The following is a 23,750-nucleotide window of genomic DNA, read 5'->3' as shown; positions in this document are numbered from 1 at the left end:
GGAGGTCTTGTTCACAAGTCCCTGGAGGCCCCCACCCTGAGGCCTGGCCCAGTACTGGCACTCAGTGAATGATCATGGAAGCAATGTCAGGAGGGCTGACGCCCAAATTCAGGCTGGTGTGTCTTGCCTTTTAGGCTTTGGGTTAATCAAGGGAGCAGCTTTCGTTGTACAACTGTGCCACTGAGGTCCCATGTGCTCACAGTGAGGGACCTATAGGAGGATCCTAGGACACTTAGAGGTGGACAGTTGCTACAAAGCCCTGTTGCCAGGCGAGGGGTGTCCCGTCTCTGTAAGCCCCCACCTCACTGGTGTCAGAAAGCCAGGGAAACAGGACTCCCAGCCCCCTCCATTGGGGTCATGCCCTTCTTTGGTGCTCAACACAACTTAACCCCTGATCCTTCTTCTTTAGTAAAGGGAGGTGGCCCTCTGTGATGGTAGAAAGAGTGTAAACACATCAGTCCAAATTCATCAGCAGTGAGCAAAGAGCTTTCCACACAGGAATCAGGAAATAGTAAGTCTAATAACGGCATCTTCACCTATAAACACATCTGCTGGCCGTTTTGAAAGTTTGTTGTTTAAAATAAACAAAGCAATTCACAGAACACTTGAGTGTGTGTGTGTGTGTGTGTGTGTGTGTGTGTGTGTGTGTGTCTGTTGGGTGGGGTCGGTAGGCGGGGTGGACAGTAGCACCCTGAATAAGGAAGTGACATAGTGTTACCAGGGTCATAATAGTGTTTAAATATTCTATTTGTTTATGCTCTACCATGAAGAATAAGGAGCAATTACAAATAAAAGGTTCAATCTTAAGAAAAGCTAATGGGTGAGGAGTCATAGGATATTTTAACCAATGAGGCAGGAAGCACTCACCCCTCTGTGTACCCATCTACACATGCACGAACATGAATTAGCATTCACTCAGTCATTAAAAGCTGAAGCGGTCTGAGATCATAATTCCAAAGGGGGGGTAAGAAGCACAGTTAGATGTCAAACCTCCTTGGCAATCAGGCGGCTGTCCACCTCGTTGTATGTGCTTCTGACGTCCGCAGCACTGGTGGTGGAGGAGCTGGCCACGTGAAGGCCAAAGGACACCCTTTCCTCTGCAACCAGGGGCACTGCTTCCACACCAGGTTCCTCTCCTGAAATGACACATCTTCAATCACGTGTAGCCTCACTATACAGAGGAGAAAATCATCCTTAGAAGAGGGATGTCTCTGGCCACATGGCAATGTGATCGTCCAGAGAGTGTTGGTACCTTGTTACACTATGTGTTGGTATGTTGTTACAAGTTGTTATTTTGTATGCCTGTGTTTTGTGTGTGTATCTCCCTCGTGTTTTGCCCTTGGCTGGGCTCCTCTGACTCATAAAAAACCGTGGGGATACCTCACAATGTTAACCCTACCATCATGTAGAACAGTGGTCAGCAAACTCATTAGTCAACAGAGCCAAATATCAACAGTACAACGATTGAAATTTCTTTTGAGAGCCCAATTTTTTAAACTTAAACTATATAGGTCGGTACATTGTTACTAACTTAATTAGGGTACTCCTAAACTGGCCTTTGCTAAAAACATCCTCAATCTGATTTAGCTGCATGTGGCTCGTGAGCGGAGGTTTTCTGACCACTGATGTAGAAGGATTCTAGATATGAAATTACTAAGCTTGAAACAGCACTCAAGGGTGTAACCTCGCTCCCCAAAACCAAATGATATGTGATTAGGAAGTTTACAAAGGAAATAAAAAGAATGAAAGAAAAAGGCTGAACTGAAAGCCCTAAGCTTTTCCATGCACGGCACGTCCATGGGAAATATCCAGCTGGGGTGAGCGCCGGTCCCTGCGTCAAGGAGAGCCACGTGTGTGACTTGAGAAGCCTGGGAAGAATAGTGGGTCAGTGAATCTTGGGCTCCAGACCTGACTTGCCAGGTTGTCCTGTCCAGTGCCATTTACCAAAGGAAATGAAGTTGTGCGGCTTAGAGACAGAAACACTGAACAGCCCTCAACAGCTCTTCATCAAACACAAACCTTCTGTACACAGATTCATTCATCATTCTCCCCAGATGGGAGCCGACCCCCTTAACTTGATGGAATGTGGAGAGTCAAGCTCCCTGCCTGAACAGCCACCAATCAATAAAGAAAAAGTGGATGTTTTGTCTGCCTGTTTAATAATTGAAAACAATAGTATGCTTTAGTTAAAAAGCTCCTTCATTAAAGGAATGTAACTTATCTATCTCATTCTCTTCTCTTTCTTTGCTGATGGTATTACCCACCCACTCTTCTCCATTATGTGCTTTGGAGCTGAAATATGAAGGATGTTGTCATTTCCTTCTCTCTCTCTCTCTCTCTCTCTCTCTCTCTCTTTCTGTGTGTGTGTGTGTGTGAGAGAGAGAGAGAGAGAGAGAGACATTTTCTCTTGTGGTATAAATATATAATGACCCAATTACAGAGGTCTTCCCAAATGACTGACCTGTGTTGAGTTTGTTCTTTACAAAACATGCTATCAATAAATAGATGTCTAGTTTTAAAATAAAGCCAGCAAGACCGTTATAAATTAAAACAGTCCACACCTTCAGCATGCGCAGCTTGGAAGTTACCACAGTATCTTGGGCCAAGTTTGTTAATAACTTCCAGAGCTCCCACTGAGATGGCTTCTTCAAAGAGGTACGTAGGTCCAAGACGCCATGTTAAGGATGACTTTTGTTTCCAGACTTGAGGAGTACCGATGTATCCATAAACATCCACAAAAGATGATGGTTCCATTGAAAGGAAGGGTCCTGGTAAGGTCTGAATGTACAACATCTGTTCCAATGAAAAGCAGTGGAGGTGGGTAACTTCAGAATTAATCAGATAAACAAATGTGGATGTAAAATGGTGTACCTTATTCTTCTCTCAGAGTAAAAACTTATTTTTTCCTAAAAACACTGAAAAGAGAATTCTCAAAGCTGAGAAACAGTGTAGCAAAAACAGTTTATACAATGCTGATGGGAATGAAGGCATGACACTGTGCTTGGGAAGAGCTACTGAAATGTTCACCTTTTTGACCCAGTCATTCCACTCAGACCCTAAATGTTCAGTGCTGACACATTAATTTCATACACTAAAAATAATTACAGACATGTATATTGGAAAGAAAAAAATAAAACTGCCTCAATTTGCAAATGGCACATCCATGTAGAAAATTTTAAGGAATCTACAAAAGAGAAAGAAAGAAAGAAAGAAAGAAAGAAAGAAAGAAAGAAAGAAAGAAAGAAAGAAAGAAAGAAAGAAAGAAAAAAAAAAGAAAGAAAGAAATAGAAGGAGGGAAGGAAAGAGGGAGGGAGGGAGGGAAGGAAGGAAGGAAGGAAGGAAGGAAGGAAGGAAGGAAGAAAGGAAGGAAGGAAGGAAGAAAGGAAGGAAGGAAGGAAGGAAGGAAGGAAGGAAGGAAGGAAGGAAGGAAGGAAGGAAGAAGGGAAGGAGGGAAGGAAGGGAGGGAGGGAGGGAGGGAAGGAGGGAAGGAGGGAAGGAGGGAAGGAAAGAGGGAGGGAGGGAGGGAAGGAAGGAAGGAAGGAAGGAAGGAAGGAAGGAAGGAAGGAAGGAAGGGAGGGAGGGAGGACTAGAACTAATGAGTTTGAGTTGGCACAGGCACAGGATAAATACATAATCAACACACAAAAATCTATTGCATTATAAGTCTAACAATGAAGATGTAGAAACTAAAATTGAAAACAATACCATTGACAACTCCTCAATAAAAATTAAATACTTAATAAAATATGCATAAGATCTATATATTGAAAATTCCAAAAGGATGATAAAATAAGTTAAAGAAGATGGCTATAAATGGAGAGACATACCATGCTATTGGATAGGAAGACTCTAGATAGTAAAGATGTCATTTCTCCTCAAAATGATTTATAGCTTTAATGCAAACCTATCACAATCTCAAAAGGCTTTTTGTGGACTACCAAGCTAAATTTAAAATTGATATAAAAAGACACAGGCTCTAAAATGGCTTAAACACATAGCTTAACAAATAGATTAATTCTTTTCTCTTGAAAATGAAGTGGATGATACCACTCTACCTAATATTAAGGTTTATTATATAGCTACAACAATGAAGAGATATAGTATTGGTATGGGGATAGACACTTCGATAAGTGGAATAAAATAGAGAATACAGAAATAAACACATACAAATATGCCCGACTGATTTTTAACAAAGGTCCAAAAGTAATTCAATGGTGGAAGAGTGGCACCTTCAACAAACAGTGCTGAAACAACTGGATATTCATAGGAAAAAAATAAACACCCAGCCCTGGCTGGTTGACTCAGTGGATAGAGCATCAGCCCAGCATGCTGATGTCTCTGGTTTGATCCCCGATCAGGGCACACAGAAGAAGCAACCATCTGCTTTTCTTCCCCTCCCTCTCCCCCTTCTCTCTCTCTTCTCCTCCTGCAGCCAGTGGCTCAATTGGTTGGAACATCAGCCCTAGGCACTAAGGATACCTCAGCTGATTTGAGCATCGACCCCAGACAGGGGTTGATGGGTGAATCCCAGTTGAGGCTCATGTGGGAAGCTGTCTCTCTATCTCCCTTCCTCTCACTTGGAAAAAAAAAGAAAAAAAAATGTAAAAAGTCTTGTTTGGCTGCGTTTTATTCTCACTCTGGAGACACATTTTCTCAGGACTATTCTTATGGTGAGAATAGTCATGACTATCTGCTTTATCCTCAGCCTTGGTTGTGAGGACTATTCTTATGGTGAGAAGAGCCATGACTGTCTGCTTCATCCTCAGCCTTGGTTGTGGTACTTTCGTCCCATTTGCTAAAGATGCCCTTTCTATGCCTGAGCTCAGTCAAGTGTTTGGGACAGTAAAGGAGTTCCATTGGAAACCAACCTCACTGTCAAGAGAAAACACAGAACTGAACAAGGCCACCCAGGCTGGGGTGACCAGAAGCGTGGGCTGAGGCACACACAGCCAGGGGAACCAGCTCACCTTGGCTGAGCCAACGACCTGTCCATCCAAATAGGTGGAAACGGTGCAATTCCTTTTTATTTCCCTGGTGACAACCACGGCCAGGTGATGCCACTGACCACAAGCCAGCAGCTGGCCACACCTGACCCGAAGCTGGCATCCTGCAGAGGGCTCAGAATCTTCCTCTGGCTCCATGATGTCTAGAAGAGAACAGACACCGGCCTGGGATGTGGCTTTGTGCTGCTGGAGCCAAGCAGCCATGGTCGGGCCCCACTTTCAAAGTAATGACAACAGCAACTGTCACTGACGAGGTCTTGTTTTATGCCAGACACTTTTTTTCTTGTAATTTTTATTTTTTAATTGAATTTATTGGGGTGACACTGGTTAATAAAATTATACAAGTTTCAAGTTCTCAATTCTATAATATAGCCACAGACACTGTTTTAAGAACTCCTAGAAATACTAGCTTATTGCATTTTCATGGCAATAAGCTCACCCCTGTGAGGTTGGTACTATTATGATTCCCATTTTACCATCCTGAGGCACAGAGAAGTTAAATAACTTGCCCAAGTTCACACAGCCAGAGTCAAACCCAGAAGTCAGATGCCAGGTCCACCCCACACCAGAAAGCCCCGTAGTGACGCACATTTGCTGGTGAGAAAAGGACAGTTGTGCTTTGTGTCAAGGTGCCGAGATATCCTCTGGGCCCTCCCATGTTTCACTGTGAAACAGTGACACTTTCAGAGCCCACAAGAAGAACAGGTATGGCCAGGACACTGAGAGTGGCCATCTCAGGCCACTTAGGGCCATCACAGAGGGGGAGCTTAGAGAGCCTGGCTGTGATGACAGAGCCAGGACTACTGAAGGAAGGAAAGCTCCCAAGTTCTTGTGCCCAGAGCCATCGACTTAGCCCCAATTCCTGGAGTGTGTGAGAAACCAGCCCTGGTTCCCAACACCTTACCCAGAGGCTGAAACGCCTTCTCTTCTGTAGACACAACCAAGGAGCAATCGTCCGGGCAGAGGCTGATGGAGAAGCAGACGAAGGGCTGCTCGGTCCTGGCCAGGTGGCGCACCAAGGTCAGAAACCGCAGCGGGTGGCCCTCAGTGGCCGTGCTGTGGCCGCTGATGAGGAACCAGCAGGAGAAGGTCAGGCCCCCAGGTGGAGGGAAAGGCCTAGCAGCACCTGTGGTCAGAACACAAGCACGGCCTTAGGTCAGAATACAAGCACGGCCTTAGGTCAGAACACAAGCACGGCCTTAGGTCAGAACACAAGCACGGCCTTAGGTCAGAATACAAGCACGGCCTTAGGTCAGAATACAAGCACGGCCTTAGGTCAGAATACAAGCACGGCCTTAGGTCAGAATACAAGCACGGCCTTAGGTCAGAATACAAGCACGGCCGTAGGTCAGAATACAAGCACGGCCTTAGGTCAGAATACAAGCACGGCCTTAGGTCAGAATACAAGCACGGCCTTAGGTCAGAATACAAGCACGGCCTTAGGCTTCCCCCTGCGGTGGAGCTTGTCTGCACTTGCTGTGGCTCTGATCTCACCCGGGCATGGTTCTACTGTGTGCCAGCACTGTTTCTCCCTGGCTCGTGCCCACTTCACACCAACCTCTCCCCGAAGGACGCTCTTGTCTCCTTAGGCGTGATCTCAGGAAATGTCACGGCACTGTTGGGACTTGAGCCTAGATCCTCACTCTTTCCAACTCTGTCCTTCCATGCTTCTTTGCCAAGGGAATGGGGACAGGGACACAACCCCAAGACCCACCACCATTTGGCTCACTGGTCAGCTGATCTAAAGCCAGGCAGTGTGCTGCGTGGGACAGAGGGCTGAACCCTGCAGGGAAAATGTGCCACTTAAAAAACTCACACCCACCCCACCTCCTTAGAGTGAGGTTGGCAGTACAGGGGCTGCTGTCCTCACTGAACCATGGGCAGAGTCAGACTGGGCACTCCACATGGATGCTCTATGAACACAATGGCTCCTCAGCGCCCCTCTTTTGTAGAAACCCTGGGTCTCCTAACAGAGGGTGCCAGGCTTTCAGCTGAGGACACACTGTAAAGCAAGCCAAGGGCCTGGCCAAGGTCCCACATGCCCACAGACAGGCTTGCTCCTGAATGACCAGCAATATGGCTCTCATGTTTCTCCCTGGGGAGAGTTGTGAGAAGGGGCAAGGTATTCATTTCAGCCTTTGTCAGTCACCGCAAAATGAACCAAACCCCCAGGTCATCCACCGAACACATCCGTGTGAAAGAGCTCTGCTTTGTGCAGAGCTGGGGGTTGGCCCCTGGGATGCCCAGTGAGCAGGACACCCTGCCCTACGAGGGACACGACAGACAGGAAGGAGGACTCAACCACAGAGACACAGGACAAAGGGGAAGGCTCACGCTTTCTTGAAATGCTAAGTGGAAGTCTGAAATCAAGGCTTCTGTAGGATTTTCTACCCCAGGCAGAGCTGAGGAGAGCTCAGTGAGCTTAGCCCTCAGAAGCACCTACCTATCCCAATCCCTCCGGAGACAGAGTACTCTGCGCTGGCTCCCATCACGGTAGACAGGGTCGGGACAAACAGGCATCTGGAAAAAAGAAAGTGCCTCAGATCACTGACCCGCAAGGCAACCACCGGGTGTGATAACTCCACTCTGTCTTTATGCAGGGGCATCACTTGCTCTTAGACCATGAAACCCCAGGGACAGAAAGTGGCTGATGTTAGGACCATACACCTAAGAAAAGGAATCCAAAGTGGAGGTTGGAAGAGACAACATTCCAGAATGCAGACATGCCAGGGGAAGAAGAGGACCATGGCCCTATGCAGCTGAGGATGCTGCCCGTGAGAAGCCACCTAGTCCACGGGGTGTAACAACACAGATGTGGGTCACTGCTCAATGGTGAAAAGAACTACAATTTGGGAATCAATATCATAATTCATCTGAGGCACTGGGAAAATTAATGAAGCATATTTTAAATACACAAAAGCCCGTTGTACCCGTAACCTTCCGCAGACATGTCAAATTCCACGAACGATGGAGCCAGGGCAGCCCCCTGAGGCTGCAGGTTACGTGGGGAGGTCATGGAGATGAGGCTCAGGGCTGTCTGAAGAACAGCTGTGGAGCTCTGGGTCAGCCCCAAAGGCCTGGTGACCTGTGTGGCAGCCAGACATGGGTTAGCATCCTGGGAGGCTCTTGCAGGACCTTCAAGCATCACTGGTGGCATTGTCTGGGACCCTAAGGCAGCAAGCAGGAGAAGAGATTTGTCTTTGCTCAAAGCACTGCCCCATCTTGGACAAGAGTAGGACACTCCACCACAGCTGGAGGGACAGCTTTGAGCTGCCCCCATTTCCCAACCCCCGTGCGGGCAGCTCTCCTGCTCCTTCCATCTGGGCTTGCTGCTGGACTACGGGGACAGCCTACTCTCCCTGGAAATGTCTCCCTTTAATTCTTTCCATTGCAGCCACTGGCTTGCCCGAATGGCAGTTACTCGCTGAGGTTTTGTCCTGGTTGACTGACCTCTGCACTGTCTTTCATGATGGCTTGACTCTTTCAAAGCTCTTGTCTCCCACCTCTGGCTGCTGGTCCATACCTGGCTCTTTATTCTTGCTTTCCAATTGGGACTCCTTGCCTCAAAGTTCTAGGTGAACTTACATTTAGTGTGTCTTCAGCTTCCTTTTCTTCAAGCTACTTCCTTGGACTAGCACTCTCTCAAGTACCAGGCCTGATATTAGGGGATGCACTCAATGCATTGGCTTCCTGACCCCCACAGCCCCTGAGCTGTGAGCTGTGCAGAAAGCCATCACTGAGCACCTCCACCCAGAAGGCACATGCTCACTCTCACCTAACTTATGTGAGGGTAAGGGTCGCCCGTCTTAGAGATCTGGACTCTGCTTTTCCTCATTTGTTTCTATTGAGCAGCAGGCAAAATCACTTTTTATGTCTGTCCACTTCCCGTTTGTTGTAAATGAGCCCTTACAAGGAATGTGTCTTCTCTGTTCATTTCTGTTCACCTGCCCTACCTCTCTTCTGTTCTCACCTGAGTATCCAGTGTCCCCTCCATGCACAGAAGATGAACTGGGGGGTTTTGCTGCAGCTGATGGAGGTGGAGGAGTTCCAAGACCTAGAAACTGTCTGAATATCAGAACACAGAAAGAAGCAAATGAAGACGTTTTATGGGCAGAAGTTTCCTCCGGCTTCCCCTGAGCCTTTTCCTCTGTCCCAGTGCTCCCTGGCCCTCCACACTGTCCTGTCACTGCTGGGATCCTCCTCAAGCCCATGGAGAAGGACCATTCCTCTCTCAGTACCCAGACCACAGAGCTGATGAGTTTTGGATTTTTGGTGCTTTGACATAACCAGTGACCAGCTAGAAGCCTCAAACTGAACCTTAAGAGGAAAAGAAATGTGTTGGAAAATGACTTTGTCAAACATTGTTTATAAGTTTCTAATGGAATTTGCAAAACAGCCAAATTAAGCTAGTGGCACTGCCGGCAGGGAGCACATGCAAAGCAGAAGGAGGCTGCCCAGCCCCTGAGTTCCATGTCTGCTGGCTAGAAGGGTTGTCCCCACCCCCTGCCCTTGCTCCTTGTGTCAGCAGAGGCGCAGCAGGTCTATTACCCTGGGCACTGCCCTCCTGGCACCGTGGTGCCTGGGTGGGCTGCCCTGGCCACAGGGACTCAGGAGACTCTGACCTCCCCTTCAGCCTCTATTTCTCTGCCTTTGCCCCCTGAGTCTGCTCTGCCTAGTGCCTCCCTACTGCGGTTCCCAGGAACCCTGTGGTTTCACAGAGTGGCTGCCAGCAGGACGGCCTCTGGGAGACACAGTGGCACTGCCTCTGCCATACAGCTGTCAGGAGTACTGGCCACTGCCCAGCGCCCCAGCTGAGCTGCCTGCAGGTTAGCCTCTTGGCACCATCAGGCCCTCACCAGCCATCCTCACTCCCAGAGCTGGGTGCCCTGCTCTCTGGGTCTGGCGAGCTCCTGCTCAGGCCTCAGGGCTCAGGCCGGCTTCCTCGAAGGCTTACCTCTTTCCCCTAACCTCTCCCCTGTGGTTCTCCCAGCCATCCCCCTAGAACTATTCTGTGGTCACAGGGCCCTGTCACTGTTGTCCCCTCTCTCTGAGGCCATCAGCTCATGGGAGGGTCTTTGTCTGCTTTGTGCACATTCACCCACCCGCACAGTCCTGAGGCTCCTCCCTGGACATGCAGTGTCCAGCACTGGGAACGGGCCATGCCCTCCGGATGGCAGAGGGGCGTGGGGACACCTGTCCCTGCGTACCCCTCCTGCCTGCTGTGTGTGAGCAGGGCTGTCAGGGGCTCAGCAGTATTTTATGTATGGCACACGATACCTTAACACATCTGGTTCAATGGCCTGAGAGGCCAGCTTTTCAAAAATCCTGATGAGGCTGCAGTGCAGGGTGCTGCTGCTGGCGGTCAGGGCCTGGTGGCAGGAGTTCATGAGGGTCCTGAGCATCCCTGCCTCACACATGACCTGACGGTTCTTCTCCGATTTCACCAGGGACTGAATGTGATTGGCCACGGAGCACTGGATCTCCCTGGAAAGCTAAGAAGTGACCAAATCCAGCGGTGAGTCCCCGAGGTAAGAATGTTTGTGGGCAATGTTGATAGGCTCCCAACTAGACCTCACATGGGTTGAGGGGACGAGAGAACGCACCCCTCGTAGCCTGTTTTCACCACACTCCTGTCTGTCCAGGGGCCCGCAGAAGTGTCCTCCTCACACGCCAGGCCGTGGGAGACCGGGAGGCCCTGGCGCCAGGCTCCAAAGAGGAATATAGCCTCAACAGCACCCCGACCCACAGACAGGTGTTTCTTTGACTCGCATGATGTTGAAGTAGTTTCTGAATTCATTGCTAAAATGTATAAGTCTGAAAATTTCACATCAATGCAGACAGGTGGCCTCTCTCAATGGGTAGAAAGGGTCTGGTCAGGCAGGTTTGCAGTCCTGTGTGGAAGCAGTTGGAGGTGGGCAGGGGCTGTGCCCTCAGGTGGGTCCTACATGCCCACTCAGCTGGCTTCCCTGTATAAATGGCCCTGTGTTTGAGTGTGCAGCCACTGGACTTGGGGGAGGAATTCACCTGGAGTGCTAGCCCCAGGAAATGTGTCCCACACACTCCTGGCTGGGTGGGTGCAGCCTCGTCCTCACATGTCCAGACACACCCGGGGACACAGGCCAGCTGGAGCAGCGGCTGCTGCGGAGGCCTTTGGGAACGTCTGACCTCCGCCCCCACCTCTGCCGTCTCCCGCTCTGTCGTCCTCTGGTGCCTGTCGCGCTGCTCCCAGGCCAAGCACAGTCTGACACGGGCAGCATGCTCCTCGCACCCTACCAGACGCCAGGTCACACCACTAGCGTATGTCCTGGGCTCACAAACTAGAGTGCAGAGTCGGCTCAGTAAATATCTGAGCCACACAGAATACGTTGTTCTGACAACCTTCCTTTCTTCCTAGAAAGATAAGACTCTGGAATTCCTAGCCCTCCCTGGATATACAAATGGTGGTCGGGGTGGGGGAAATTTCTTTACTGAAACTGAGGACATCCACATTCTCTCACTGGTGTATAAAATTCTGTCTGAAATGAGAGGACTCCAGTTAGATCTGAATGGAATTGTCCACGGTGGATGCTATGAGGGTCCCATCCAGACCTCCTTTCTGTGTGAGCACACCCATCACGCCTGCCCCTTTTCTGGAGGAATGCCCTCCCCTAAGGGACTACTGCCCTGCCTAGGCACTGTGTAGTCCTCCATATACTGTTCACACATGCATGCACACACATGCATATGCATGCATGTATACACACATACACATAGAAATGCAAGCATTCCTGCACACGAACACACACATAAACATGTGTGCGTGCATGCATGTATACCTATATACACAAAGAAATGCAAGCATTCCTGCATATGAACACACACATAAACATGTGTGTATGTATGTATACACATATACACATAGAAATGCAAGCATTCAGGCACATGAACACACACATAAACATGTGTGTATGTATGTATACACATATACACATAGAAATGCAAGCATTCAGGCACATGAACATACATACACATGTGTGTGCATGCATGTGCTTGTATATGTAACAATTTATGCATGCACACACATACATGCATACAGCATACACACCCCACAGACTATAGCCAGTGAGGTCACACCCCTCAGCATCCATGGTGCCATTCGTGCTCAGAGCCCCCACAGGCTCGAGCTGAAGCTAGACTCCAGCTGACAGCACATGCCTGCTCAGCCCCTCCCCCCGCACCGTCCTGCTTCCCGGTCCCCTCCCCTCCCTCAGTGAATCCCCTACGTGCACCGCTGTCCTGGGCTCCACCTCCAGGGAAACCGACCTGAAGCACGCTTGTGCCCTAGCTTGTGGTTTCAAGAAAGGGGACCTAGGACAATGTAGTCCACCAACATAAAGCCGGGCTTGGCCATAAAGGTGCTTATTAAATAATTTTTGTCTGAAAAGGACTGGCTTCTGGTCCCATCCGATCTCAGTCCTTCTCTCACTCACTGTGTCCCCATGAATGCTTTCCTGGAGTTCTCCCCTGCTTCCCTTTCTGCCTCTTCTTCCTCAGATAAGTATTAATTGCCTCTTTAATGTTAGATCTGGGCAAAGGTCTAGATGTTTCAAGGTAAATATGTCTCTGCTCTAAAGGGAATCATGGACTAAAGGTGAGACAGGTGAGGAGACCAGCTCAGCCCAGTGGGTGATATGTTCTGCAGAGAACTTATGGAGTCTCGGGGGGAGGCTTCCTCCACAGCCCCTTGCACATGTCATGGAGTTCTTGGAGTAATATGGAAGTCCAGGCTTGGCACCTAGTTCAGGGGCCAAATTTTACCCTATGATGGGAATATTCAGGATGTGCCAGGCCCTAGATAAAGCATGTTGACATGTATATATTAGGTAATCCCTATGAGGAATATACTGAGTCAAGAGAAGTGAATTGTCGGCGCTGGCCGGTTGGTTCAGTGGTAGAGCGATGGCCTGGCGTGCAGGAGTCCTGGGTTCGATTCCCAGCCAGGGCACACAGAAGAAGCGTCCATCTGCTTCTCCACCCCTACCCTTCTCCTTCCTCTCTGTCTCTCTCTTCCCCTCCCGCAGCCAAGACTCCACTGGAGCAAAGTTTGCCCGGGCGCTGGGGATGGCTCTGTGGCCTCTGCCTCAGGCGCTAGAATGGCTCTGATTGCGGCAGAGCGACACCCCAAGATGGTCAGAGCATCGCCCCCTGGTGGGCGTGCCAGGTGGATCCCGTTCGGGCGCATGCAGGAGTCTGTCTGACTGCCTCCCCATTTTCAGCTTCGGAAAAATACAAAAAAAAAAAAAAGATAAGTGAATTGTCCAGGCCACTTAGTAAGGGCAAAGCCTGGCTCAGAATCACCTGACTCTACCTTCTGCTCCTCACAGGTGTAGTCATGTGGGGGAACCCTGCCCAAAGAAGGTCAGAAGAATGTTTTTATCACCAAGGGACAGAAATTAATAAGATGGCATTCTTCCACAGGCCATGAACATAGTTTTATAGCCTAAATGTTTCAAGGATTAAATTATATAATAAAATGTACTTACATTATTGATCATTAGTTTTTCAATTTTTTTTAATGAATGTCACACTACTCACTCTCCTGTCTCCCAACCTGCTTCCAAAGTGCAGCCTGCACAGTCCTGCCACAGACTGACGGCATTCGGTGACAGTCCCACCTTTACAATACATCAGTACCATTTCAGATTTAAAACTTTAGACTATTTAATTCTAGTTCAAAATTAACTAAACTTAATTTAAAGCTAATAAAATTAACTGAACATTTAAATAAATTGGAATGGTTTTCCAGGGGGACTGCTCACAAGCAGGATTTTGCCATTCTGAGATGTCGTTCATTCGCCCGTGTTACTGATGTCAAGTAGAAACATAATCATTCAAAGATGTTGGCCCCCACAACAGACTGAATGTCTGTGTTCTCCCCCCAATATCTATGTTGAAACCTAACCCCCAAGGTGATGGTTTTTGAAGGTGGAGCCTTTTGGAGTGAGTAGGTAATGAAGGTGGAGCCCTCATGAACGGGATAAGTGTCCTTATAAAAGAGACGCCTAGAGTTCCCTCCTTCCCTACACCCTGTGAGGACAGCGTAATGATAGGGTCACCAATGTCTCACCAGATATCAAACCTGCCAGTATCGTGTTCTTCAATTTCTGTGCCTCCAAAATTGTGAGAGATCAAATTCTGTTATTTCTAAGCCACCTAGTCTGCGGCGTTTTGTTATGGCAGCCTGAGTGGACCGAGATGATCCTGTCCCTGTCACTGTTTACATGGCCAGACTGAACAAGTAAAATGACGTGTGTAGTCCATAGGGACCAGAAGCAGAAAGTAGAAACACCAAAACTCATTTGCAGTAAACAATTTGACCACTTTGCCTGTGAAGAGCTCTTCCGCATGGCAATCTCCTCATCAGAAGAAGGACTCCCTGCCCAGGTCTTTCTCCTGATGCTCTGGGTGTCTCTTCCTACAGCCAACAGAGTCCGCCCTCTGCCTTCCTGCTCCACTCTTCTCAGAGCAAAACTGCAGCTTCCACCTCCTGCCCTTGAAGTGTCCATCACCCAGAACTTAGATTTTGGTAACTGCAGCCTTCTAATTTTGGGGGAGAGTTGGGGAGTCTTGGGGTAGGTAGGAGAAATGTATGAAGCAAGATGCAAAAATAACATCACAATATATTATTGATATGAATTAAAAAGAAATGTCTACAAGCTCCTGCTTTTATTACCAGCACTTCACATATTGCTTTAGGGACTTTAAGGGTTTTTTGTTGTTGTCATTTATTTGTTTTGTGTCTCCCCTCCTCCACCACTATTCTCATCCTCACCCCTGCCAGCAAGAATATTTAAAATCTAAATATGCAAAAAAGAAAAAACAGGGAAGATAAGAAAAAGTTTTCTAAAGGGAGAAATGCTGATCTTGCCTAATGATGCCACAAGTTTACTCCAAACTTGCTCGATACCCCATAATGGAGGAAGGAAAATTGATCGTCCTCATTATCACTGTAGCTCTGTCGATACCAATATTGCCTTGTTTTGAATAAAATGTGCTGGGTTTTTTCAATGTTGGTTCCAGTAAAATGGGGTTTTAGTGAAAATATGAGCAGTAGCAGGAAACCAGTCTCCCCTTACAAAGGGATTGATTTTCCGAACCCATATTCCTTCCAATGCAGGAAAGGGGATGATGGGTCAATTAGGACTTTGTGGTAAGCACGCAGGGTCACCAGACTGGCTGACAGGCTGGACTCCCCAGGCAAATTATCACAGAGCAATTTGCAGGGTGGCCTTATGCAGACTTTCTACACTTAATAGTTGAGCTTTCAAATCTGTCCTTGTCCAGCCATGAATGTTCATTCTTCTTTATTTCTCTCTTTCTCATTTTATCTCCTGGTCCAGATTAATAGGGTCCCAATGCCTATATGGTTCTGGCAGGGGGGTGTCCATCCAAGAAGGCATGGACTTTGGCTACATCAGTCCACACTGTGTCTTCTGGACAAGAACCATGTTGTCCTGACAGATGTAAAAACCATCAGACAACCGGTGTCCACTTCCCAAGACATGTAAAAAGAACTGGAAATTCTTGTTGACTTACTCAAGTGTGTAACAGTAGTTTGTTCTATTTGGTAAACATTCTCTTTATCTGAGGATTTCAGGAGAGAGCTGGGACAATTTAAATGACCTCAGCTTAGGAGCAAAGGCTGTAAAGGGGCTACACAAAGCCCCCAGGTTGCTTTGTTTGACGAGCTAGTTTAGTGTTTAACTTTGCTTACTTAGTTCTCTTTATAAGGGTATAAACTTCCCACTTTGCCATAGTGGCCAGCAGCTTGATGTATTTGTTTTTGGTGCCCAGATGGCCTTGTGGGCATGGGAGTTTGTGATCTTGGCTTAGGTGTGAGAAGGTTCACATCCCATGGCTTACTGGATGCACTTGTATAGACTTGCAATTACAGCCAGGATGCATGTGGCTACTGGAAGAGAGGCTAAGGATCTGCCTCTTGCCAACTTTACCCCCATCCTCCCCTTGCCCCCCCTGTACTGCAGCCCTAGCAATACCTTCCCCCTTTGCTGATTACACCAGGCCTTTTTTACTGATGCTACAGTTTGGAAAGTATTTCTAATCCTGCTCTTTGTGAAGCTCCTATTTGTTATTCAAGACACAATCCACATGTCTTCTCATCTAAGAAACCTTTTCTGACTTTCTCAGCCAGCACCTATCCATACATCAATCATTATAAATACTACACTAGGATAGACTTACTTGAGCCTTCTCCCCCTCCCCCCTCTCTCTCTCCTGTACTCTCACTCTCCCTCCCTCCCCTAGCCTTGCTCTATCCCCACCACATTGTGAGCTGCTGCCTGAGACAGCAACTCCTCACCCTTTTCCCCGGCATGTGTCTCTGCCTCAGATGCAGCGGCTGCGTCATCAGAGCAAGCACGGGCACGAAGTGTCCCAGAACACAGCAGGTGCACCTCACCCAGAGGACTGAGGGGGTGCTCAGAAAAGGTGGTATGCCAGGCCAGCAGGGGAAATGGTCTTTCTGGGTGAGGGTAAGTGTGTGCGAATACCAGGGGGTGAGAATAAGCATGGCCTTTCAGGAAAAGGCTGGAGGTCAAGGTCTCATTCACCTCAGCACCCAAACCTTCCCCTCTTGTGAGCCTGGGTCAGCCCTGAGAGGGAGAGCAAGAACATCACCAGGAACACCAGCTTATAAGCCCCCGTCCAGGAGGATGCCTGCACAGTCTGGAACCTGAAGTACATGTGGAGAGTTTCCGCCACCTCGACACCTCTCCTCACTTTGAAACAGCTAGATCAGGTGAGCAGGGGAACCGACCAAGGGCCCCCTGAGGCCCAACACCCACCGCCCTCCAGCCAGAGCCCTTCCCGCCTGTGGCTGGGGCGTTCTCCGGGAGCCCAGAAAGAGAGGCTTTAACTTATTCTGAGTCTTTCTATTGCTTTGGCCAGAGTAAGCTGCTGACACCTGTTTTGTTAAAGGATAAATTTTAAACCGATTTGTTATTATTGTTAACAGAATGCCATCCACAATTGTTTGGAAGAGTTATCTTGAACACGACTGTAGAGAAGAGAATTCGTTGCAGAGGTGAGTGATCTATTCTGCAAGGTCCTGGTGCACTGCTCCTGAGCTTCCAGATAGACATCGCCCTTCCTTCACCTTCTAGGCACAGGGCACAGAGAGGTGCCCAGAGGAAGGTTTTCCTGCTGATTTGGCACTAATAGGCGGACTTGGACTAGTTACTTACTCTAAACCTGTTTCCTTAACTTTAAAATGAGAATAATGACAATACCTACCTCGCAGTACGGCTTTTGGGGGGAGTTCATAGATAGAAACAGCATCTGTGGCAGCACTTTTGTGTATAGGATGCCAGTGTTTTGAGGATATTAACTGCCCCACCTCAGTTGCAGTCTTCTCAATTTTCAATGACATTCTTTACAACTGAGTGACCCACTGGCATGGCCACTGCACATTGGGCCCTCTCAGTACAGGAGAAGGAGCACATGCCTGCCTCACCCTCAGGCCCCATCTGGTGATAGAAGTGAAGTCGGCATGTGTTCACTATTGGCAGGCACTCTCCTAAGTGCTTTCATGCCCTGGCTCATTTCATCCTCACAGAAACACCACATGCCAAGTGTTGCTCTTACCCTGTTTTACCGATAAGGGAATTAAGGCCCAAAGAGATTATGGCTTACTGAGGTGACCCAGCACATGGAGGGACAGGAGTTGAAACCAGGAGGTCCAATCCAGAGGCCACTTCATTGCTGCAATCCCTGAGTCCCAGGCCTCTGGGTGCTGGTGCTGGTGGTGCACCAACTGGCCCAGGCTTCAGGGCTACCCTTACCTTGCAGGTGCTGTCAGCAGCACCCCCAAACTTGCGTACGTCAGGAAGGTTGTGGATCAGAATCTGCCTCAGCTGAATCCAGGCAAAGCCAAGTGGAACTGCTGACACTATCAATTAGGCACTGGGAACCCACCTCACCCTGTCATCGCCAACCCCTCAGGACTTCTAGGAACAACAAGTGCTCATGCCTCTGCCCTATGCAACATTTACCTGAATTTAGTAACAGGCACATGGTGTTTGCCATAAAACACACCTAAACAGGTTTGGCTGTTTCCACCATCTTGAGAGGCTGGGTGAGTTTGTAAAAATATATGCACCTCACCCACATTCCAGGATTAGAGGGTCATCAAGTCCAGCTGTGATTTAGGGGCTGAATTCTGTCCATCCCAAACCCCACACCCTGCTTGCAATGCCCAGGTCAGAGTTGCGCATGACTTCTGCAGCTGTTCGTTCAGTTTCTATAAATGTCTCCTTATAGTGAGCCTAAATCTTTCACTGTTAAACTAACTTGTAATTGTCTGTCTTCTTTGTCCCACCAGCGGTCAACCAGCAAGTCCTTCCCAGCTCTCCTTTCCCCAGCGTACCTTCTCTCTAAGCTGCAGACCTGCAGATCTGTCTACTGTTCCTCCCATGATCAAGGAGGTCCTCAGACCCCTCCTCACCCTGGTTTCTTGCTGTGGTGTGTTTAAGACAGCAGCAGGACCTTTACCTCCCTGAGGCAAGGCACCATGCTTCTATACATGTAGCTAAAAAAAAATTCAGAGTAGCTGTATCCCTGTCCTCACTGCACTCGGGATAATTATTGGCCTTTCACTAAACCCCCCAGGACTCTCTCACACACTCTTCTGTTCTTCCTTGCCCAGTATGTTGTGTCTGTGTGTGTGTCAAAACATGAGCACAAGAATGGTTATCCCTGCGGAGTTTGGACTCAGTGGATTCTGATCCATTGCTTAAGCAGGTAGGGAGCCCTCGTGTTCCCCTTCCATCACCTTCTCCATGAGCTTCATTCACATCACTGGTCAAATGCAAAAAAGCCAGAGGAGTGACCCCAGCCTTTGAATTCATAAGTAGACATTAACATATAGTTTGATATCAATGTTGTTATTAATTTATCAATAGTATAATGCCAGTTGGAAATATGTCTACAATGTATTCCCTTTCATTTAATATTCATGTATCATGGCCCAGAGTCCTTACAGAATGCCAAAGCTGGGAGAGAAAGGTGAGCATACAGTGGAGCCAGCATTCAATAAGCTCACACTGCCTGTCAGGCACTGAGCTAAGTGTTTCACATGTGTGCTTGCCACTGCTCTTCTCTGAGGGAAAGTTTTACAAGCTGCTGAGACTTGAAGAGATGACATCACTTCCTATGGTCACGCAGCGAGTGAGTGGCAGAAATGAAACCCCCAACTCGGGTCTTCCTCCAAAGCCTAGGACTTGAAAACTGCATCATGCATTCGTAAGGAAGATCTTAACATCTGTTAAGGGTCATGAGCAGATGATCTACTGAAGTGTTTTACTTGGTGGGCATAGGTTGGCTTTGCTTTTGTTTTATTTCCCCCTAGTTAGATCTGAACACTTTAGGCAGAGCCAAGTCCCCTTCCCTATAGCCAATTATCACTCCTTTTTTACACCTGGTTTGATTTATGCATTTCTTTTACCTCTCTGTCCCTAAAGCAATGAGTCTGCAGCCCCTGTAACCTAGGCCAAGGGTGAGTAGCTGAATTTGAGATGCAGAAAAAGAAGTAGACAAGTCATAGAAATAATAATGGTAAAAGGGACCAGAAGAAGGGTCGCCTTCTCATTGGACAGAGCTCATCCTATCCAACTTGAACACCCAGTCCATCAGCCCACAGCCATGCAGCTTGCCTTTGATGCTTTCCGTCCCCAGTAAGAGTCACCCTGTGTGCTCTGTTTAAGAGACTATCCTAGGAAATCACCTGGGGTTTGACCAGGGTCTGAGATTTTCCACTCAGGAGCAACAGAAATATTTTGGGGATGGGTTCAGAATGAAAGAACACAAGGACCCTAGAAACTCAACGTATTTGGAATTTCCAATGTATTATAATTTAACAGAGCAAGACCCTGACTTTACTAACTTCCTTGTTGGAGGAAATGGCTCTCTCTTTAAATAGCCTGCCCTTACACAATGCTATCCAGGGCTATTGATGCTGTCAATATTTTAGTTATTTGAAACCCATGTGATTAGTTCAATGTGTTTGAAATATTGGCTAACTCCAGAGAATAGCACCCTTTTCCAAACTGAGGGACAAATGAGTTGGTAGACAAATGCAGTTCCTGGCCCTACCTTCTTTCATCCCATCAGAACACATGGGAGGTTCCAATAGAATCTGGAAGGTATCCAACAATGACTCAAGGTCAGAATGATCACGTCACCACTTCCAATAAACTCCCATGGCTGCCTCTTCTTTACAGGATAGGCAGCATGGCACAGAGGCAGGAGGTCTGGGAGCCTTTCATCAGGTACGTGTACCCCCGGCTATGATGCTAATTCTGTCACTTAATTGCTACAAGTTTCAAGCCCTCATCCCTCATCTGCCAAACTGAAATAGCAATAGACTTGCAGGCTTAACAGGTTTATGAACTATCAGGTACATAGATTCTTATAACGATTACATAACAAAGCATTTGCACAGTGTTGGCAACTAAAGCCATAGGGACAGCATTGAGCAAGTGCTTCCCATGCTGCAGTGTACATCTGCTCACCGCACTGAGCACTCATGCCTTGCTTCTTTTCCTCTCATGACAACGTTGCAGGAAGATGACATTATCCCCATACTACAGCAAATAGAGTTAAGAGTCAAAAAAGTGAAATATTTTCCCACGGCTTTGTGACTGTTAAGTGGCAGAGCTGAGATGTGATCAAAATCTGCTGTCTTTAGAGCCTGAACTCTGTTTTCATATAGTGGGTGCTTATGAAACATCATGGTGGGTGGTGATGGTGATGATGATAATGACAATGGATGAAAATCCAATAAAGTTCCATATTTTTAACATGGACATAAAAGTCCCTTCTTTTTTTTTTGTGACAGAGATAGAGAGAGACAGAGTGAAGGACAGATAGGGACAGACAGATGGGGAAGGGAGAGAGATAAGAAGCATCAACTCTTCGTTGTGGCACCTTTGTTGTTCATTGATTGTTTTCTCATATGTGCCTTGACTGGGGGGCTCCAGCAGGCCAAATGACTCCTTGCTCAAGCCAGAGATCTTGGGCTCAAGCTGGTGAGCCTTGCTCAAACCAGATGAGCCCACACTCAAGCAGGCAACCTCAGGGTTTCAAACCTAGATCCTCTGTGTCCCAGCCTGATGCTCTATCCACTGCGCCACCACCCGGTCAGGCAGTGGGGCTTAACTAAACTTTCAGCCCTTCCTTTGTGCCTCTCTCTGTATCTAAGCTTTCTTGCCTTGATCCTCTAACTAATGTGATGTGGGCACATCTTTCCTTTAAAGCTTAGCTCCCATCTCTCTGGCTTTTCCTTCATGCTGTATGTACTAGGGTTTTGTGAATAAACATTGGTTATAGCTGTCAGAATGCTGTCTTACTATTTTCTACATGCCTACCTACCCTCAAACTCAGCCTGCAAGTTGCTATAACACTCATCTCTGAATCCCAGTGACACTGAATAAGGGTTTACTAATTATTCCTAGAAGCAAACACATCTAAGGCAGGACCTGTGGCTGCTAAGCATGCCATAAAGGGAAAATGCCTTTGTTCCCAAAGAGTTCTTTTTTATTCCAGGGCCAATTCAGCTTCGAGAGAACTTGACCTGAACTTCATTTTCCCCTTGTGCTTAGGATAGCAACATTGTAGTAAAATTCCCACAGTCCAATTTTAATACTGGTGATGACACAAGAGGGGGGAAAATCAGCTGGATTATCTATTTCCAAAAGCAGCTTGCAGTGCTTGTGTTTTGTGGAAAAAGAAAAAGAACACCTCATGGTTGTAAACAGAGCAAATGTAATTGGCCACATTAGAAATAAACCTGATAATTTATATATACAGTTATTTACATTGTTGCTTCTAAAATAGCATCTGCACTTTGGAAAGCGATCAATTTCTACCCATAATGCAAGAAGAACAGCTGAGAAATGTGAATTGGGCACGCACTTAGGGAAGCTGGGAGCCGGCGGCTGACCCTAAGGAAGAGGCGTGGGAACGCACATCTCATCTTTTTAATAACACTGCCCTCTACTGAAACTTTTTGTTCCCTGTTCTACAACAAAATAGTCTTGCAGTAGTCAGTTTTGTTCTAGCCTTTTCTTCTGTGGCCTTATTTCTCACTGATTTACTACTGTATTTATTGTAATGAGGTTTACACAAACACACACACACACCCTTTCAGAAATTAATTACTGCAATTATCCAACTTTGAATAGCTGTAGATTTGACATCTGCCGAAAATATTTGAGAATACACACCACTACCTTTCATTTGCATATTTGAGAGAGAGGCAACATTAGATTTTTCCTAAACTACTTATTGTGACCTGAATAGAGAGAATAAGTATCTTACCAGATGGAATTCTCATTTTCATACTTAATTTGTCTAATTACCCTCAGAGAGGGAGAGGAAGTTCTTCTCCATATATGAATGTGATGGCCCATGGAGTTTATCTGAAACTCCAGCTCATCCACAGAGTTTTCTTGCACGAGGAGCAGGAAGGACAGGCCACTGTCTTCTCTGAGTCATTTCCTCTGCCATCGTCACTGTGGAGTTGGCACAAGCAACTATTTGGGCATGAAGATCATCCAAACCATTGGCTTACTTCACATTACATACAAACTAAGTTTCATACCATGGCATGGTATGAAACATAGTCATGGAAGCCACACATCCCCACAGTGGGGTGACAGCACTGGGGAAAATGCTGTCTAGACCCGATGGCATGGTCTAGAGCCGCAAAGATAAAAGACCCATTCGTCAAACACATGTTGACCTTAGGCCTGGGAGTGTTTCAAATCTCCCCTCACCAGCTCCAAGACCTTAGAGAGTTACATAACTTTCCTAAGCCTCAAGCAACTGAAAAATAAAGAAATCCTTGTGTACTTTATAAAGAGCTGTTGTGAATATTGATAAAATATCATCCTGGCATAGAAGAATTTGCATGTTTCCAATATGCTTCAGATAGGCGCTGTCTTGAATATCAAGGTAAAGAAAGAAGGGTCCAGGCTTTATACAATGGAATGACTAGAGGACATTTTAATGACTAGAGGACATTTAGTTTAGGGGTCAAATATTTTTATCCAGCAGTTGGATTCTTAATGTCAGTATGGGGGCTGGTCTTTAATGAGACCAATAATTTCCTTTCTCCTGCATAAATATACAACCCCACACATCAGTAAGGGAGGCATATGTTCCTTTCCATTGAGTCTAAGCTGAACCTGTGACTCAGTTTGACCAATAGAATGCCATGGAAGCAATGCTGGCTTGTTCCTGGCATAAGGCTTCGGAAGGCCTGGCAGTTTCTGCTTTTGTGCCTTTGAGACACCTGAGTGGCTATGTGGCCTATTGGAGAATCCACTTGGAGGGACACAGGTAGAGGCCAGACAAAAAGGACTACATGGCAAAGAACTCAGAATCCTACCAACAACTCAGACATCGGACCCGGTTGAGCCAACCTGGGAACTCCATGCTATTCAGGCAGCCTTGTGAGGTGCTGACTCTATGATCAGAGCCAAGTTGGACATTCCAGTCCAGCTAGCACCATGTGGAGTAGAGACAAGGTGTATCTGCTGTGCTGGTCTAAACCTCTGAGTCACAGAACCATGAGCAAGAACTAATAGCCAGTGTTAACTGGGCAGTAATTGGTCACACAGCAGTGGATGCCTAGATGAGCAATCTAATCCACTTTGTCTCAGTCTCCTGCTTTCCCAAAAATGTTGGAAA

The 23,750-nt window shown here is 47.2% G+C and overlaps 1 protein-coding gene across 1 annotated transcript in view; it reads right to left on the bottom strand.

The window, feature by feature from the left end:
* WDFY4 (WDFY family member 4) overlaps positions 1-23,750 on the bottom strand; it is a 340,582-nt gene that overhangs the window by 211,676 nt on the left and 105,156 nt on the right. Inside the window, 8 exon segments of the mRNA XM_066348526.1 lie at positions 991-1,136; positions 2,562-2,793; positions 4,968-5,146; positions 5,908-6,129; positions 7,447-7,523; positions 7,934-8,171; positions 8,974-9,068; positions 10,281-10,495. Coding sequence (XP_066204623.1) covers positions 991-1,136; positions 2,562-2,793; positions 4,968-5,146; positions 5,908-6,129; positions 7,447-7,523; positions 7,934-8,171; positions 8,974-9,068; positions 10,281-10,495 — 1,404 coding nt within the window.

Source organism: Saccopteryx leptura, chromosome 9 (assembly GCF_036850995.1).
Source record: "Saccopteryx leptura isolate mSacLep1 chromosome 9, mSacLep1_pri_phased_curated, whole genome shotgun sequence".
Lineage (NCBI taxonomy): Eukaryota > Metazoa > Chordata > Mammalia > Chiroptera > Emballonuridae > Saccopteryx > Saccopteryx leptura.
Note: the sequence above shows the minus strand (reverse complement) of the source record. Positions and strands in the feature narration are given on the sequence as shown.